This window comes from Amblyomma americanum, chromosome 5 (genome assembly GCF_052857255.1).
Source record: "Amblyomma americanum isolate KBUSLIRL-KWMA chromosome 5, ASM5285725v1, whole genome shotgun sequence".
Classification (NCBI taxonomy): Eukaryota; Metazoa; Arthropoda; class Arachnida; order Ixodida; family Ixodidae; genus Amblyomma; species Amblyomma americanum.
The window spans coordinates 25373528-25386697 of NC_135501.1; the positions used below are offsets into that span (position 1 = coordinate 25373528).

Sequence of the window (13170 nt, forward strand, 5' to 3'; positions counted from 1 at the left end):
CCTCACATTAGCCACGGATGTCGAGATAGCACCTAGACTTCAAAAATAAAATAAATGAAATAAAATAAAAACAAATTAAAATATTATTTTTAGATAAGAACAATAAAAAGTAAATATAACGCGTACACTAGCGTTCTAGAAAATACCACTCTTTCGCATTCCTAAACGTAAGCAAACTTACCTGCCCTGTAAATTTTAATGCGAGAGCATTACATGGCTATGTTGCGTCAGCAAAAGCTTCTCCACATGACTGTCGTTATACAAAGAAGTATGTGCAATAGCTTCTTGTGTTAAATAGTCGGTGATGAGATGTCGCTGTGGGAAAAATTTGGTGGATGTTGTGCAAATAGGTAATTAATAAAGCGCGAAATTTACTTCAGCCTCACATTAGCCACGGACGTCGAGATACCACCTGAAATTCAAAAATAAAATAAATGATATAAATTAAGAAAACAAAACGAAATATTTCTAAATAAGAAAAATAAAAAAGTAAATAGAGCGCGTACACCTGCGTTCTAGAAAATACCACGCATTCGCATACCTCCACGAAAGCAGAATTGCGTGCCCGGGTAATTTTAATGCGAGAGCAATACATGGCTATGTTGCGTCAGCAAAAACTTCTCCCCATGACTGTGTCGTTACATAAAAATGTATGTGCAATAGTTTGATAGTCTTAGAAAGTCGGTGATGAGGTTCGCTGTGGGAAAAATTTGGTCGATGTTGTGCGAATAGGTATATAATTAAACGCGAAAATTACTTCAGCCTCACATTAGCCACGGACGTCGAGATAGCACCTGGACTTCAAATATAAAATAAATGAAATAAAATATCAAAACAAAACGAAATATCTTTTACATAAGAAAAATAAAAATTAAATAGAACGCGTACACCTGCGTTCTAGAAAATACCACGCTTTCGCATTCCCCCACGTAAGCAGACTTACGTTCCCTGGTAATTTTATTGCGAGAGCATTACATGGATATGTTGCGTCAGCAAAAGATACTCCACTTGACTGTGTCGTTATATAAGGATGTATGTGCAATAATTCATTACCAAAGAAGAAGGCGCCGACCAAAAGAAAAGATGGGATGACATTTCGGCTCCCCCACGGGAGCCTTGTTCACAATGAGGCATAAAGTAGCTTCGTCCTTTATTTATACACGGCGCATGAGCGACCCCAGACACCTGGCGTAGATTGGGGGCAAGTTCCCGTCATTTCGATTGAGCGTGTGCGCTGTCGTCTGAATAATCAGTGATTCCAGATAGTGCCTTGACTTGCTGTCCCTTTCTTTTGCAATCACACGTGCCTCGGCCCAGTCTGTGTTGTGTGCGGCGGAAACCGAGTATTCGGCGAGCGTATTTTGACCTGCGCGTCGGTTTCTGACGTTACTCTGCTGATCCCGTATTCTTCGTTCAAAGTCACCCGACTCGCCGATATACACAGATGGGCAGTCCGCACAGGGTATCGAATACACGACACCTGGGAACTTTTCTTTCTTTAGCTTGTCTTTGACGTGCACAAGCTGACTCCTCAGTTTTCGAGCTGGCACATGTGCGGTCTTAATTTCGTAGGACAGTAATATGCGCGCCAAAGGTTCGCTGATGCCAGGAACATAGGGAATCGTGGCTCGTTTCTGGGTAACGGGACTAGCTTGCAGCCTAGGACGTTCCATTTGGCGCTGTACGGAGTCCATGACGTGTACAGGATAGCCACATGTGGACAAGTCACGCCGTACACGCACATCTTCAGCAATCTGGTCTTCTCCTCTGGAACACATTTCTTTTCGTCGGAGGAGCGATGACACCACAGAACGTTTCTGGCAATCAGGGTGGACGGACTTAAAATGTAGGTACCGGCCTGTGTGCGTGGGTTTTCTGTAAATGGTGAATTTAGACGTGAGGACTGTCTGGAAACGAGTATATCTAAAAATGGGAAGCAGCCGTTGATTTCCTCTTCAACGGTGAACTGTATGCTAGCCTCCAAACTGTTGAGGTGAGTAGTAAAGTCATGCAATGCTTCTTTTTTCAGGATGCAAAAGCAGTCGTCCACGTACCTCAGGAATACTTTTGGGGCAGGCGTGAAGGACGCAAGAGCACGGCCTTCGATTTCTTCCATGGCCAAGTTCGCAACTTTCACAGAAATCGATGCACCCATGGAGGCTCCGTGAATCTGCCTGAACGGGACATCCTCAAAAGTGAAGTACGTGTTTGACAGGCAAAATCTCAGAAGGCGGGTCAGGTCATGCACATCTATCGGGGTTCTTTCTGGCAGTGATGGGTCTGATTCAAGGGCAGCGGGGCATGCTTCCACGGCAAGGTCAATCGGCACATTTGTGAAGAGTGACTTTACGTCGAATGAAACCATGATTTCTCCGGCGTTGATTTTAACGTTTTTAACCTTTTCGATGAAGTGCTGGGTCTTGCGCAGGTGCGTACGGCTCGTGCCGACGAGAGGAGAGATAACTCTGTGCAGAAACTTGGACAGACTCTGAAGCGGCGAGCGCGTAAAATCCACTATAGGGCGCAGAGGGACGTCATGCTTGTGAATATTTGGAAGGCCGTAGATAGCCGGGGCTGAACCATTGTGGCACAATAGGTAGAAATACAGCGACCTGTGCTGCGGGGGCACCACTCGAAAAACGTCGGCCAGCAATTTTTGTAGTTCTCTCGGCACCTTGGCCATCGGATCTTGAGCGAGACGAGAGTAAGTATTAGCGTCTTCCAAGAGGATCAACATTTTCTTTTTGTAATCGCACTCATCTAAAAGTACTGTGGCATTCGCCTTGTTGGCCGGGAGTATCGCAATGTCTGGATTGGTGCGGAGGCTTGTAATAGCTTTTTTTTCTTGGCGCGTAAGAGGAGAGACCGATGAATGCGAACGTAGCTTGGAAAGGACGCTCACCACGCGTGTGCGGGCTTCGTCTCGGCGCGACGGGTCAACCTGGTTTAAAACAGTCTCTGCAGCACATATAACCTTTCTGATGTCGGGAGCGGGGCCAGTGTTGAAATTCAGGCCAAGGCTCAAAACAGACATTTCCGCCCGGTTCGGCTGGTAGGACGAAAGGTTTCGCACAAACGCTTTCGGGGCATCCGAAGAGCTGCCTCCCCGGCTCTGCCTCAGCCTCTCCAATTTGTTCTCGTGAGCAAGCTTAGCTTGTCGCGTCCGAAGGCCAGCTTGGAAGTTTGCATGCAGTTGTATGCTAGGGAATTCTTCCGGGCAGTTGAATTCTAACCGCCGTCGTTTTGCGAAAAACGCATCGTTTTCCAGCTTTCTGATTTTGTCCTTGCATTCCAGGATCCTAGCCTGTAGAAGCTGTCGTTCCGCTTTTGAGACTACACTCAACTCAAACCTTGTGCAAACAGGCCGACGCAGAATTAAGGAACGGGGAATCAAACCTTGGGCTTTGCAGGCGAGGTTGAACTGAAGTTGCCCCTTGAAAGCAGCGATCCGGGTTGTCAACGAAACGTAGCGTCGTGTCTCAGTGATGATGGGTTGGCCATACGTCTGGCGAATATGCTTGAAGTCTAGAGTCTGACGGAAACCCGTCTGGTCGGGATGGTAAATGACGAAAGATAGCACCGACAAAAAAAAATTGCTGGCCGACGTTTTTCGAGTGGTGCCTCCGCAGCACAGGTCGCTGTATTTCTACCTATTGTGCCACAATGGTTCAGCCCCGGCGATCTACGGCCTGCTAAAGATTCACAAGCCTGACGTCCCTCTGCGCCCTATAGTGGATTTTATGCGCTCGCCGCTTCAGAGTCTGTCCAAGTTTCTGCACTGAGTTATCTCTCTTCTCGTCGGCAGGAGCCCTACGCACCTGCGCAACACCCAGCACTTCATCGAAAAGGTTAAAAACCTTAAAATCAACTGCGGAGAAATCATGGTTTCATTCGACGTAAAGTCACTCTTCACAAGTGTGCCGATTGACCTTGCCGTGGAAGCATGCACCGCTGCTCTTGAATCAGACCCATCACTGCAAGAAAGAACCCCGATAGATGTGCATGACCTGACCCGCCTTCTGAGATTTTGCCTGTCAAACACGTACTTCACTTTTGAGGATGTCCCGTTCAGGCAGACTCACGGAGCCTCCATGGGTGCATCGATTTTTGTGACAGCTGCGAACTTGGCCATGGAAGAAATCGAAGGTCGTGCTCTTGCGTCCTTCACGCCTGCCCCAAAAGTATTCCTGAGGTACGTGGACGACTGCTTTTGCATCCTGAAGAAAGAAGCATTGCATGACTTTACTACACACCTCAACAGTTTGGAGGCTCGCATACAGTTCACCGTTGTAGAGGAAATCAACAGCCGCCTCCCATTTTTAGATATACTCGTTGCCAGACAGTCCTCACGTCTAAATTTCACCATTTACAGAAAACCCACGCACACAGGCCGGTACCTACATTTTAAGTCCGTCCACCCTGATTACCAGAAACGTTCTGTGGTGTCATCGCTCCTCCGACGAAAAGAAATGTGTTCCAGAGGAGAAGACCAGATTGCTGAAGATGTGCGTGTACGGCGTGACGTGTCCACATGTGGCTATCCTGTACACGTCATGGACTCCGTACAGCGCCAAATGGAACGTCCTAGGCTGAAAGCTAGTCCCGTTACCCAGAAACGAGCCGCGATTCCCTATGTTCCTGGCATCGGCGAACCTTTGGCGCGCATATTACGGTCCATGCGAAGTTAAGACCGCGCATGTGCCAGCTCGAAAACTGAGGAGTCAACTTGTGCACGTCAAAGACAAGCTAAAGAAAGAAAAGTTATCAGGTGTCGTGTATTCGATACCCTGTGCGGACTGCCCATCTGTGTATATCGGTTAGTCGGGTGACTTTGAACAAAGAATACGGGATCACCACAGTGACGTCAGAAACCGGCGCGCAGGTCAAAATGCGCTTGCCGAGCACTCGGCTTCCGCCGCACACAACATAGACTGGGCCGAGACACGTGTGATTGCAAAAGAAAGGGACAGCAAGTCACGGCTCTATCTGAAATCACTGATAATTCAGACGACAGCGCACACGCTCAATCGAAATGACGGGAACTTGCCCCCAATCTACGCCAGGTGTCTGGGGTCGCTCATGCGCCGTGTATAAATAAAGGACGAAGCTACGTTATGCCTCATTGTGAAAAAGGCTCCCGTGGGGGAGCCGAAACGTCATCCCATCTTTTCTTTTGGTCGGCGCCTTCTTTCGTCATGTACCATTCTGACCTGTCGTGTTTCCGTCAGACACTAGACTTCAATAGATTCATTGCGTTAGATAGTCGGATATGAGATGTCGCTGTGGAAAAATTTGGTCTATGTTGCGCAAATAGGTAATTAATTAAACGCGAAAATTGCTTCAGCCTCACATTAGCCGCGGACGTCGTGATGGCACCTGGACTTCAAAAATAAAATAAACGAAATAAATTAATGAAACAAAATGAAATATGTTTATAAATAAGAAAAATTAAAAAGTAAATAGAATGCGTACATCTGCGTTCTAGAAATTTCCAAGCTTTCGCATTCTTCCAAGTAAGCAGTTAAGTGCACCCAGAATTTTTTTAGCAAGTTGACCAGTTTTAAGAGAGAGGCGCTGCATTGTGCAAAGCGTGAAAGCTCTTCTTTTTTGGACCAGCTTTGTTTTCCAACACGGCCAGGTGTCTCTCTGAAGCAGGCATACCTTTGAAGCAAGCACGTGGCTTTCCAAGAGCGCCCGTTCCTGCTTTTGGTGCTCAATCCGGAGGCGCTCCTCAATACTCTGCAATGGAATGCACATGAAGTCAACCGTTGATGGCACTCCAAACTTGAAAGGGCATTCCCATGAAACAAAAAAAACAGAAAACGCTTAAGACTACTTACTTGCTTGCTTGGAATGCGAGACCATAAATTTTTAAATTATATTATGTTCCTTACTTTCGCATGACACAACTACCAATTGGCACTCATTCGTAAACGAACACATACACTAGGTTCATTTCATTCGGCAACAAGCAACACGCTTTTGTGGGATGTGGGTTACGTGCTGGGCTCGCAATCTGAAGGTCTTTAGATCAATTTCCCGTATCTTCGGCACAACTTTATTTCCTTGCTGATGACAACTTTGGGGATATCACGGACTACTTTTCTTGAACGCCAATGCTGCCGGGATTCATTACTACTAGACCAATAAAGGTTTAGAACCTTTTTATGCATGCAGTCATTTCTGCCACTTAACCCATAATTAATTACAGTGTTACGTAATGGCCGCCATTTTTACAGCGAAGCTGTATACCTCTACCGTCCAAGGAAATTTTCGTGTCGTCGCCGTCGTCAGGAAAATACGCCAGGATAAAAATTTAGTGCTACTCCCAGTGGAAAAGTACGCAAAAGCATAGAAATCGTATGCAATACTGATCGTAAAGCAGTATCATGTAAAAAAAATTAAAAATGAACAGAAATAAAAGAAATGAATAACTGAAGATATGTAAAAGAAAAAATAAAAAGTACAGAATATTTAAGAAATAAAATTTATAAAGCATAAATACCCTTTGAAATCAGGCATACAGTATGTAGATCAGTATTTGTTTTCATTAAGAAAAATCACAAAACAAGCATCAAGGCCACATGGTGGATGATAAGGTGCGTGTGAACAATGGGAACATCGTTTCACCAATGCAATTCAACCATCAACCACTAATGGTTCATGCTTTGAGTTAACCTTGACAAAGAACATATCTCTCAGTGTGTATCTCAGTGTACATCTTACTGATCATAAAGCAGTCGTGAATGTCTTCGTGAAGTAATAAAGGGTAATATAAGTACATTTCACTAGTCTCTGGCTTCGCTCTTTGTAGAGCCACGTGTGTGTATTTTCAAGTGGCGTCGCAATGGGAATTGGGTGTCGTTTTAATGCTTCGCTGTCCAACTACCTTCACAGTGTGGATTGGAGCCACAATATTTTTTTTGCGCCCTAACTTTCAAACGCCACTTAATAAATGCCTGTGTTCCTTATAACAAGATTACAAGGTTGTAAACATTCTCTGTGCAAGCAGTGCATTGTGTCGGTTCAGTTTTGCGCATTTAGTGTGTTAAAAAACATTAGCCAACCTTCTATAGAAGCAGTGAGCTGGTTCAACCACATTGACTACATTGCAATTCTGCTAAACAAGGAAACATGATTTGCACATTGTCTTGATGAACCACCTCGCACGGGGAAAAATGGTGTACTAGCGTCGATGCAAAAGGTTGAAAAATTATACCATGCAGTTCATTGTGCATTTCTCTAATGGCCTATACGTCTGGGAAAACAGAAAAGCCTACCTAGACAAGAATAGTTCCTAAAAAGCAGAATATTCTGAATTAAACACACGACGAACTGCAGGCAATGTTTTCTTTCTCAATAATATTGAATTCTTTGGCTGTTTTTTATATGGTGAAGTATTCCGGCAGGAAACTGCGCATTTATCAAATCAAATCAAACTGGATTGAACACTATTTTAAACACTCGATTGGAACTCCCCATGTCCAAAAAGTACTTTGTCATCACCGTTTGCAGTAGAGTGACGGTACGGGTAGCTGCAAAGGACTTTGAGGAAAAGGGAAAAAAAGAACTGTCGTGATAACCCGAAGTCAGTTCGGAAGGAAATTCGGTAATGTTAACACCGGCAGTTCATAATTTTTTGAGATTTTTTGCCTTGGAATGGTCTCTTTAAATTTTAGTAACATACATCTTATTTAAGCGCACTAATGAATGAATTCAAATTGGGCGCTAAGTTCCCAAAACAACTACCTTAAGCAGCTTCCTAACTCCAGCTGTCGTCTCAAACAAACAAATAAGCGCAGTAACTGGCCCTCGAACTGATAGTTGCTGTGGTACAGACGCAACAAGCAATGTGCTCGCACAGAAACCTGACGTGAGGTCTGCTTACCAGGAATGTTTTGCTCGCTACAGTAAATTTGTAGGAGTGCTTGGTTTTATTTGATTTCTTGCAAGCAGTTTGCGTCCTCAGTTTTAGACCCATGGAGATAGGACTGTTAATAGGATGAGGAACTGAGCTAGTTTCAAAGAACTCAAGGATCAATAAACCAGCGCCAAAAACGCGGACAGACAGGGAATGGAGAAACATGTTGCTGTCTTGCAACTGAAAGTTATTGAACAACAGTACTACAATTTATATTCTCTAAGTATGCGCATGCGGAAGAGGGCGCAGACCAAAAAAACCACAAATGGACTGGAATTCACAGATGATCTCATATCTACATCAGTCCGGCTGTGGTTTTGCAGTTGATTAAATGAATGTAGGACATTAATAATCTTTCTATATAGCCGCCGCGGTGGCTGAGTGGGTACGGCGCTCGGCTGCGCGCCTGGAAGATACGGGTTCGATTCTGGCCGCGGCGGTCGAATTTCGATGGAGGCGAAATTCTAGAAGCCCGTGTACTGTGCGAGGTCAGTGCATGTTAAAGAACCCCACGTGGTCGAAATTTACGGAGTCCTTCACTACGGTGTCTATCATAGCCTGAGTCGCTTTGTGACGTTGGACCACCATAAACCAAGCCTAATCTTTCTATAACTTTTTTGGCTTGTTCTTATCGGTGAACACCCGTCAGGTTGTGGTTTTTTTGGTTTGCTTCCCTTTTTCCGCATGCGCGTCACGTTCAGATTATAAATGTGGTGCTCTCGTTCAATAAACTTTCGGTTGTGAAACTGTGTCGTGTTTCTCCTCTATTTTCTTATTTCGCGTTTTTTTTGTGCTTGTTTATTTAAATACGATCCTCATACCAAAATCCCACGAACCGATGGCCATGTCAGTGCACATTTATTACCACCTCATACTAACCAACAAGGCTTAATTTTTCATTTTTTATGAATTTGTCACTTAAGTGGCTACCTGTTCTAAGTCCATCTTTCTGAATGCCCTGGCTCCTGTGAAACTTTTTGAACAAAAAAAAAAGGATTTTTGAGCATATTGTTTGCACGACTAACAGCAAGGTACGCGAAGGCAGAGCGCTGTGCTCATATAAATGCACTAAAGCAAAGAACGTAACAAAAGAATCACCTTCAACTCAGTTGCATGATGCGCTTTCAAAGTCTCCATTTCTTTAATCAGTTTCGCAGCTTCTTCTTTGCCTCTGCGTACTTCTGCCTGGTTTCAAAAAGCAGCGAAGAATACAAATAAGTAAAACCACATACGTGGGGATATATTAACAATACATTTTCACCATGACTGCAGTAGCAAAACAAAAACATAGATATAAGCTCTTTGCGACCACAGCGTAATTTTTTTTCTGTAATTGCGCATTGCTCTTATATGTATTTACATTGTGGAAAAGACTGTGACCTTTGCGTTCGCTATATGTACCATGACAGAAAAAATATCATCGGATGGCATTAATATGGCGAAAGAGAGCGTGAATATCCTGTTAATATATGACAGCGAAAAGTACGCGCACCAAAAATTATTACCAACATATGCACTGATGAGCGCAACGGAGGAGACGCGGAAATTTCCTGGTATAAACAGTTTCACTGAAATCAAAGTACAGGTTTTGTCAGTGGCAGATAGAAACAAAGAGTCCTTGAAACAGAAATTTTTTTGGCATATTTCACACTGAAAACAAAAAGAATTGCCCTGAACTCAAGGCCTTCAGTGAATTATCGATAATATTCTGTCTCGCAACATGTGGTAACCTCGACATATAGCGACATCTGGACTTGCCCTCGCAGGCCACGAAATAAGCATAAATGGTGAATGGTGCAATACACTTTAACTATATGACCGGCGAAATAAGCAGAAATTTTAATTTTCGCAGTTATAAAGCAAACGTAGAGTCTTAACTTTGAGACACATCTTTCAGGACTTTGATAATTTTCTGAGCATTGTCCGTAGTAATGCGGACAACGGTCAATGGGCTCCTTATTTTCTCATTCCGAGTATGCCGACACCTTTGACAACGGCACATTGACGCCCAAATAACTAAATGTGGGCAACGGTCAAGGCCTTTATATAAACAGCCTTAGGATGGTTTGGTTTGAATAGTTTGCTGTAGCATAAATTGAAACAGTATGTTTTGTTCCTGCGAGAAAATTGTTCTTGGCAAGTGTTACGCTCGACGCCTGCAGCAAGGTCGCCTGATGACCGGAAATGAACCGTTTCCGCGAGCCAGCTTCGGTAGGACAGAAGAATATTTCCCCTCGCGTACGGCCAGCCAGCAGATGACGAGACAGCGAGAAGCGCAGCAACGTTGGGCGGCAGCTATAAGCCATCTGCATGGGGTGGCGGCAATGTACAGTGGCGAGTCGTCTTCGGGGCCTGAAGAGATGAGCACTGGTGATTACGCGGTTCATTAACCTCCCGTGTGCCGGGAGCGGATCGGAACTTCATGCGTGGACGCCGCCGTCGTGCTGGCTGCGCTACTACCGGGTGGCGCCGTGCTGAGAGTTCAGTAAGGTCACCAAGTCTGACGCTCTTGCGCGGGTGCGATAGGGGAACGTTCGCGCCCGACCTTGGTGGAGACGGCGCCGGGGCCGGCGGCGATGAAGGCAGCGACGGCAGCACTCATCCTTCCAGCAATTGGAGGACCCGCGCGTGAGGCCTAACTGTGCGGTGGTGCCACCAGAGCAGCGGGAGAGTGTGTGAAATAGTGGTTCCCAGGGAAAGTGGGAACGCCTCGCACCCGATTGGTGTTTTTTGGTTTTGTAACGTTATTTATTCGTGTGTTTCGGAGAGACTAGGGGATTTTGGCTGATGATGTAGACAAATAAATTTCAACTTGTAACCTGATACTTGTCTGAGAAGCTTCTCCAAGTGCCGAAAGATAGAAAGAACCTATGAAGAAGAAATATAACTGCACGTCACATCGGCGTGGAGCTGTCGTATGCAACGTTCGCTTAAACGTGACATTTTCCTTGGACTAAATTCATTTTTCTTGTTCTTGCTAGCATTGAGCACGTTTAAGTAGCGTTTCGTAGCGAAGTGACTCAAAAATTTTCATTTTTCTGATGAATATTTTAAGGCAAAATGGTTCTGTATACATAAGTTGCACCGACCTTATAGTGAATGAAATTTTTAAAGACCCGAGTCACGTAGGAAAACTACGGCTTTTTCTGTTCCGGTTATATTCACGTGCTCCGACCTATAATGAGTACGCTGCTCTACGGGATTAATCATGGTGCCCGAGACTTGCCGCGCAATCCATGTGAACAGGTTGTTCTGTGATATTCTATACACTCTAATGATAACACAGATTAATATCGTGTTAGATAAATAAGAAATATATAGTTACAAATTTCATTGAACAAAGGAACCGTCTCACTTATTATTGGAGAGAAGCTTTGTATTGTTTGTGTATACTCAAAGACCATATGGCCTATAGACCAGATTTTTTACCCTCGCACGCAGGCTGCCGGAGCGCTCCTACTCTCGACACCAGTCGCCATCTGTCGGCGCGCGCGGATGTTGGACTGCGGGCGGGTCGCGCCGGCGGCGCGTACAATGCGTGTTTACGTGTTCTTCGTTTCCGTCGCTGATGCGCTCTATCACCTGACGTATGTGGATGTGTGCTGTGCATCACTACTCATATTTCCCCAGGCCGTTCTACGGTTATCTGACGCACATTGTTACACACATATCCGAGGGCAGTCAACCAGGTAGGGTGCGGATTCGAAACAGGTACTTGCAAGCAGATTTTGCGCTGGCGTGTCGTTCGTTGCCGTGTTTGACTTACGCTTCCATCTATGATTACTTTATGCATCAGGATGTATATTTGTTGATTTGACTTGATGGTGCAGTGATGTGCAAGCTGTAACGGGATCGGCCAGCTGCAGGCCGAAGGTTGTCCAAGCGAAGCGCGTGTTTTCGATCAGCAGTACGCCTTCGACATCCGTGCGCTGAGCTTGCTATTGTTTTCGTTGAACACATTTTGTGCACGGGGATGTAAGCACGACCGCTACCAATTTAAGTTGCTATTTCCACATCTATCTCAGAGGGATCGGCGAGTAAAGGGCTGACCATAGCATCTCTCTGCTGTTGGTACCTGCTTGAGCCACAGCAATATATTCACGATTTTATTACATTGTGTGACACTTGGCCAAGCGGCTACGCGACGCTCTCACAAGCGCCGAGAGCTTCCGAATAAAATAAACGCGACTTCAGGCCGCATAATTAGTGAAAGCTGGCATCCCTGCCGATATTGATTCAGTCTTTCAATATTGATTCAATTGATTCAATATTGTCAAATTACGTTTTTGTGCGCCAGATAGCATAAAGTATGACTAAAACTGTTTTCTGTTAGCCCTTCCAGTCAGCTGAGCTCACAACAATAAATTGCTGATGTAACTGGCGCACCACGTAGCTGGCGACAAGAAAGCAATATTTGTGGTGGGTGCTTTATGGCCGGCATTAAGGATTATGAGCGCATTAGAACTGAAATTGCATGCTAGCTGTGCACATAATGCTTGATACGGACCAAAAATTTTTTTCTTTGCGATGGAGCACCAAGACGGTAGCGATATAAGCGTGAGCGCGTGCTAAGCGCCCGTACAATTATCGTGAATACCGAACTAAATGTCAGTTTTTATCATTTTGATAACGCCAAGACTTCCTGCAATACAACCATGCTGTGGAAGTATCTTGGGCAAGGTTTTTATAGCGCCCGCAGGGCAGTAATTCACGGCGCGGCCCGCGGAGCTGCCGCAGACCCGCAGTCCCCAGTGTAATGCCCGCACCGCGGCGCGCCAGTCGGCGGAGAATGGCCGCGCCCGGGAGCGGCCCTCTTGATTCTGGTCTATAGCATTTTGCGGTTGGCAGTGGAGGAGTGAAAAAAGTGCTTGAAATTTTCCTGTGACACCCGCGTGTAAAAACCAATGTGGACTATAAGCGTTGCAATTTCAATACGAAACAATCTCCTGAATGGGCTTTCACTATGACTTTGATAATATATTTAATTGGTCGACGCGTGGAACTGGACCAAGATTCTCACTTCGAAGTGCTGTCAGAGGTGGGACAGGCCAGAAGGGAAGTGAACACACACACACACACACACACACACACACACACACACACACACACACACACACACACACACACACACACACACACACACACACACACACACACACACACACACACACACACACACACACACACACACACACACACACACACACACACACACACACACACACACACACACACACACACACACACAC

General features: G+C 45.3%; 1 protein-coding gene across 1 annotated transcript in view; it reads right to left on the reverse strand.

Moving 5' to 3' along the window:
* LOC144132340 (uncharacterized) overlaps positions 1-13170 on the reverse strand; it is a 243571-nt gene that overhangs the window by 54088 nt on the left and 176313 nt on the right. Inside the window, exons 38-39 of the mRNA XM_077664664.1 lie at positions 9020-9106; positions 5662-5739 (exon numbers count right to left, since the gene is read on the reverse strand). Of these exons, the coding sequence (XP_077520790.1) occupies positions 5662-5739; positions 9020-9106 (165 nt within the window). The remainder of the gene's footprint in view (positions 1-5661; positions 5740-9019; positions 9107-13170) is intronic.